The following is a 6,447-nucleotide window of genomic DNA, read 5'->3' as shown; positions in this document are numbered from 1 at the left end:
CCGAGGGTCCGTGCCGCAGTGTGGGGAAGGGGGGGAAGGGGCAGTGGCCCCGGCCCGGCCCGGTGGGGCCTGGAGGCTCGGAGCCCCCCCACCTTCCAGCAGGCGAGCTCCGACCAAAGGGGAAATCCCGCCTTTCTGTGCGGTTTAAATATGTAAATTGTGAGAAGCGTAATTGGTCTTAAAGACTGTCCATCAACTCAGGGTCAACCCAACACAATATTAAAGACTGTTTTTTCACCATCACATCCTCGTGATGCACCCAGGTTTGCCTTTTCAGTACCATCCTTGAATCGGCAAGCTCCGCTTAAAAGGTACCATTGGCAAGTTCTCCTGCAAGGGATGAAAAATTCACCCACCATTTGCCAAGGGTACGTAGCCCACATCCTCTCCCCAGTGCGGAAGAGATTTCGAAGGCTGTGATATTCCATTACATGGATGATGTCTTAGTCTGTGCTCCAGAACAAAATTACCTAGACATAACATTGCAACAGACCATCCAAGCTATTGAAAAGGCAGGGTTTGAGATCCAACAGAAGATACAATGCGTTTGCCCATGGACTTTCCTTGGACTCTGGATAGGCGAGCAGACTGTCTTACCCCAGCAGCTTACCATCAAAGATGACCCAAAGATCCTTCGAGATCTCCAGCAGCTTTGTGGGTCTATTAACTGGGTTCGTCCTCTGCTGGGAGTGATGACAGAAGACCTCGCGCCACTGTTCAACCTTCTCCGTGGCAGCGAAGAACTAGACTCGCCCAGGACCATCACCCCAGAGGCCCGAGATACTATTACCAAAGTCCAGCAGGCGTTGTCATCCCGCCAGGCTCACCGTGCTGAACCAACCCTGCCCTTCAATTTCATTGAAGGCCAATTTCATTGGGCTGATTTTCCAATGGGACACTGCCCAAAAAGACCCTCTGCTCATTACTGAATGGGTCTTTTTGCCACACCAACCTGTAAAATGTATCACCACACCACAAGAACTCATGGCTCAGCTCACTATGAGAGCAAGAGCTCGCCTCCGTACCCTCGCAGGGTGCGAATTCACATGCATACACCTTCCATTAACCACGGAGCTTTGGAGCATTTGCTCCAAACAAATGAGCACCTCCAGTTTGCCCTAGACAGTTACACCGGTAAAATTTCCATACATGAACCAAGTCACAAGCTGTTTAATTTGACTTTTAATTTGGCCCCAAATTCCTTGCAAAGTCAAAAACCTCTCAAAGCCCTGACAGTATTTACTGATGACTGCGGAGGGTTCCTCAGATCTGTCATAACTTGGAGGGATCCTGAGACTTGAAAGTGGGAGTCCGATGTCGCTGTGGTGGAAGGCTCCGCACAAATTGCAGAATTAGCAGCCGTCGTCAGAGCTTTTGAAAGGTTTGAAGAGCCAATCAATTTAGTTACCGATTCGGCTTATGCGGCTGGAGTAACTGCTCAGGCAGAACATGCTCTTTTAAAAGAGGTGTCCAACCCAAAATTGTATCAGCTACTTTCAAAATCAGTTTACTTACTCTCCCACTGAAAGCAGCCTTTCCATGTTACGCATGTGAGGTCACACACCGACTTTCCTGTGTAGGTTACGGACGGTCGAAGACGAGAGATCTCTGAAGTCAGATCTTGGGACACATGGTTTATTGCAAAGGGCGTGGGCATAGGGGCACTGCTCAGAGCTGCCAGACTCAGCTCGGAGCAGGCCCAAGAGAGCAAGAGAGTAAGCGGGTAAGAGAGAGAGAGAGTGTAAGAGCAAAGAGAGTGAAGAAGAAGTAGTAAGAGAGACTGAAGTCCTGGTTACAATACAATAAATCATCTTCTGTACTGAATATTCTAATTGTCAGTAACCAATCTAATACAAGATACAAATCCTATAGCATTTACATACAGCCTATAAGAGTTCTTATATTACCATAGTGTGTTACATCTTAACTTCTAAAAACTACTCTTTGGACCCCTTCTGCTGAGCTAGTAGGGTCTGCTCTGACCCTTGGACCTGCCTGCAAGCAGAGGGTATTGTTCAATCAAGAGGGGATTACCTTCAGTCGGCCATACCATTGTTTTCCAGTTGTTCAGTAACTAAGACTTGGTATTTCAAAAGTGGCTTTCATTTCGATGTTGCCTGTAGTTTTCATATTCCCAAAATCTTTTGTCAGGCAATCATATTTATAAGGCTTTCCTGTTTCATCTTCCCCAACATTCCTGGACCCATCACCAAGGGAAACTGGAGAGCTGATGCTCTGGCCATGCCTGTGCAGGCTCCCAGTGTGCCAGACATCTTTGCACAGGCCAGGCTGAGCTATGCATTCTATCATCAGAATGTCCCAGCCCTAATCAGAATGTGTCAATTGCCCCGTGAACAAGCAAAAGCAATTGTAGTGACTTGCCCTAATTGCCACATCTATCAAGTACCATCACTAGGTTCTGGGGTTAATCCCAGAGGTTTAAACAGCTGCCAGTTGTGGCAGACTGATGTCACCCACATATCACAATTTGTCAGATTGAAACATGTTCATGTATCAATAGATATATTCTCTGGAGCCACTTTTGCATCAGCCCATGCAGGAGAAAAAGCAAAAGATATCATAAAGCATTTTCTCCTTGCTTTTGCCACCCTAGGAGTCCCATCTGAAATTAAGACTGATAATGGCCCTGCTTATGTTTCCCGCAGACTGCAAAATTTCTTTAGTCAGTGGGGCATAAAGCACAACACGGGTATCCCCTATTCCCCCACAGGACAATCCATCGTAGAGCGGGCCCATCAAACTATTAAAAGAGTCATTGATCAACAACAGGGAGGGGCAGAGATAAATTCTCCAGTTGAGAGACTTTGCAAAGCTCTTTCTACAATCAATTTTTTAAACAGCTCATTCTCAGAGCTGACCCCCAGCGTAGTCCGGCATTTTACAAATTCCAGCCAAGCCAAATTAAAAGATCACCCGCCGGTGTTGATCAAAGACCCCGAGAGTCACCAGGTACTAGGCCCTTTCCCACATATCACTTGGGGGAAGGGATACGCTTGTGTTTCTATGCCATCAGGCCCAAAGTGGCTCCCAGGGAAAAATATTAAACCATACCTTGGGTCGATGACACCTGCCCCAGAAGACCCCAAAAAAGATGACAGCACACCACAATCAGACAAAGAAGCTCCCAAAGATGAGATCAGTGCTGCCTGGAGACAAAAGCAACGCAAATCGACTGGACATGACAGTAACATCTAAGCGTCTTTCACCAGGCAGTTTTTTTACATATAAACCCCCTGTTACTTACCTGTATCTGTGTCCCATCCCTTGTTTTTCCTATTACCCTACCCTTAACCACATTCCCCATCCCCCTTATTTTAACCCTCCCCCTTCCCTCTCATTTCTCTTGGGGGGGGCAGAAAGGAACCAACAATTTTCTTTCGAATTTCATTAATAATTTTGCTTTAAAAAGCCCTAGAAGAGCCAATCCCAACCCCACATACCACGATGATTGCCCACCTTCCGTTCCTGCTTGCACTATGAATCTCCATGGAGCTACCACCTGTCATTGCATAGTAAAAGCATCCATGTGATGATTCAAGAAATACAAGACCATGCTAAAAGCTGCAAGTAAAGAAGGAACCAAAGTGGTTTGAGGATCTCTTTATCTCTTTAGACATTGGGGGTTGGAAGGGTGGCTGAACTTCTTGGCCTCGTTTTGCTTTATGGAATATTTATTTTTATGTGTTTGTTTAATTCCTTTAAAAGGTTGCTTTTTAAATCTTTGAGACAGGCCCTTTCTTCAAAAATACAGAAGGGGGAAGTGTTGCAGTGTGTGAGATTAATGTATGCTGTTCCTGTGTTTTAGATTGGCCCGTTGGCCTCCGCCCCTTTGTACCTTATCTGGTCCCCATCTAAAAAGTTCCCTTCTCCTGGTTCTCCTATTAGTTTCTGTTCTCCTGCCTGCCCTTCTCTCTTCCCCGTTGGTTGTTGCACCCTTGTCCCTCCCTTACCCCACCTCCTGGCCCTCAGCCCATTGGTTCTGGTTTCTTCCTGCCCATAGGAACCCTGATAAAAAGTTGTACCCCTGCTCTCCATTTGGTCTTTTGTTGTTTGTGCGGGGACCCTCCACGCGTGGAATAAACCCTCGTAGCTGGAACCTATACAAAAGACCCTTCTCGTTTCTTTTCCACTGATCGCCGCATAGTGGATGTGTGAGTGAGTAGCTGCACCACCTCGAGTGTGTGTCTGTGCCTTTGTTTGGCCCCAGCACCCCCCCCCAGCTGGGGATGCTTTTGGAAGGTCACAGCATTTCACCATCTCGCTCCGCCCGCAGCATTTAACTATAAACATAATGAAAAAATATTCATGTTGGTATGAAGGTATTTAATCCATTAAAAGATGCCATGGAGCAGCAGAACAGTTTAATTTTGGTATAAAAAAAACAACAAAAGTCTCATCAGCTAGAAATTTCCCTGTGTTATTTGTGCATACCCATGCTTTAAGGATGCACCTGCTGGACTTCCTAAAATTCCAGTAGCTCATGCTTTTAATGAACTGTCTCAGCACAATCCATGCGTGGGCATAAAGACTGACAAGAAGGACCTGACCACCCTTACGTTTCTTCACATTGTTGCAATTCATCTGCCTTCCCAATATCAAACTAACACCCTTCTGCTGCTGGTGTAGCCAGGACTCCTCTGACAAGAAGCTTTCAGCCCAGCTGTGTTTAAGCACCACAGGAGCAGTGTGCTGCCAAGTTGTCAGATGGAAGGTATAGCACCATCTTTTTTTCCAGGAGTATTTGCTCAGAGCTGTTTCATATACAAGGTGGGAGCTGTAGCTTACACCCAGGTCCCGCAATACAGACAAATTCTTTCCTCCAGTTTCTGTTACCAGTTCGTAGGCACAGTATCTTTGATTTTTTTCAATATATTTTCTGGGGTTTGGCTATCTGTCTTGGTTATGGGAGAAAATTCCTTTAACAGGAAAAAACTAAAACTACACTAAGACCCCAACACTATCTTAGAACAACTTATATGCAGGTAATATGATAAAACCATCATATCATCTTGCCACCAAGTAAGAATACTTTTAAATAAATACTTTCAAGCTTATTTTCACACAATGCTCCAGTGCTTTGAAAGTCAGATTGCTCCCATAAGCAGTTACATTGCCTCTTAACATGCAACATGCACCACCTCTCCTCACTTTAAGAGTAGAAATAAGATATGCAAACAATTGAAGTTCACACAGCAATGGTTTCCCCACATGAAACTCTTCACCCCTATGAGTGTAGAAATCCAGAGAGAGGATGCCAAACATGTTGGTCCATGCTGTGAAATCCTCTGTGGGACACAGGCCACCAGGCCTGCTGTGTGACTTTTGATTTTGTGTAAAAGGTACTTCAATTTCCACACATCAAAAAATATATCAGAATGTGGTCAAGCAAGTCTGCCAGCTCCCTTTCAACACTCCAAGTTTTGCATACAATTCTGTGTTCAAGCCATGTTTACTGAAACAATAATTAATTTTACAATGGAAGTAGTGACTGGAACTAAATGGAACACAGGCTGAACCTCCATTCAGCAAAGGCAAGACAGGATCCATGGCAACACACTCCTTAAAATCATCTAGCCCAACTGCTGCAAGATGTGGAATACGTAAAAATTTTCTTAAGAAAGAATGTCCTTTGGTGTTTCGATCTTTATCTAATTTCAAGTCTAACTAACAAAAAGGGAGATTTAACCCATGAAACAGAGCACCCAACAAGCTCTAGGTGATATCCAGGTGCTGGGAAAACAAATTACTTTTTTGTAGAATTGCCTTGTTAAGGCAATTCTTGTTTAGGGCTGGACATGCTTCAATGATCTCAGATCTTCACGGATCTCAGGGATGTTAACAAAGCTTGGGAAGAAGGATGTACCTGTGGACACAGTGGATGTCCCATAGTGCACACCAAAAATGCAGAATTTAGGGGCCACAAGGACATCTGGCAGAACTCCCCAGGTAAGGACGAAACAAATGAAGACAACTTAGTAATTGTGCTGAAATCGGCTCCAACTGGGTAACAGGTAATTCCGGCAGGGGCAGATCCCGACCAGCTCACGGAGCAAGGACCCGAAAAAGGACACCGGCCCAAAAGGAGAGAGAGACTGAGCATGGGGTTAGTTACCATGGGAAATGAGAGAATCATTCACCAGCAGAAGATAGAATACTAATTAGTAAGAGAACTATGTAACTTGTAGCAAACACACTAATCCCTTTGTTTGCTAAAATGTATAAATAGGAAAAAACTGTGATAGTTGGGGCGCTTGATCTGTGGATTATCAGGGAGCACCCAGGGTTGTGCAACTCTGAAATAGATACTCGATGTCTCTCTCGAGTATTGGATTGCTGCACACCGGGCGATGAATCCGGTTTTTGCGGGCAGCAGTCACAGCGCTGCCCGGCCCGGAGGGGCAAGAAGCGGGCGGGCGGCGGGCGAGG

General features: G+C 45.5%; 2 protein-coding genes across 2 annotated transcripts; both read left to right on the top strand.

Moving 5' to 3' along the window:
* The first annotated feature begins 171 nt into the window (after positions 1–171).
* Positions 172–1,658, top strand: LOC108446327 (endogenous retrovirus group K member 18 Pol protein-like). The gene has a single exon (XM_017732669.1). The coding sequence runs from the start codon at positions 432–434 to the stop codon at positions 927–929; it is 498 nt and encodes a 165-aa protein (XP_017588158.1). The 5' UTR covers positions 172–431; the 3' UTR covers positions 930–1,658.
* Positions 1,659–2,130: 472 nt separating this feature from the next.
* Positions 2,131–4,214, top strand: LOC108446326 (endogenous retrovirus group K member 19 Pol protein-like). The gene has a single exon (XM_017732668.1). It carries the CDS (start codon positions 2,242–2,244, stop codon positions 3,214–3,216), a length of 975 nt encoding a protein of 324 aa, XP_017588157.1. The 5' UTR covers positions 2,131–2,241; the 3' UTR covers positions 3,217–4,214.
* Positions 4,215–6,447: the final 2,233 nt, after the last annotated feature.

The sequence above is a fragment of the Corvus brachyrhynchos genome, unplaced genomic scaffold (assembly GCF_000691975.1).
Source record: "Corvus brachyrhynchos isolate BGI_N302 unplaced genomic scaffold, ASM69197v1 scaffold444, whole genome shotgun sequence".
NCBI lineage: Eukaryota > Metazoa > Chordata > Aves > Passeriformes > Corvidae > Corvus > Corvus brachyrhynchos.
This window is presented reverse-complemented; position numbering and strand designations above follow the sequence as displayed.

What these genes read in the sequence shown, in the direction of transcription:
- LOC108446327 (XM_017732669.1), top strand. Translation starts at nt 432, where the DNA reads ATGGATGATGTCTTAGTCTGTGCTCCAGAACAAAATTACCTAGACATA.
- LOC108446326 (XM_017732668.1), top strand. Translation starts at nt 2,242, where the DNA reads ATGCCTGTGCAGGCTCCCAGTGTGCCAGACATCTTTGCACAGGCCAGG.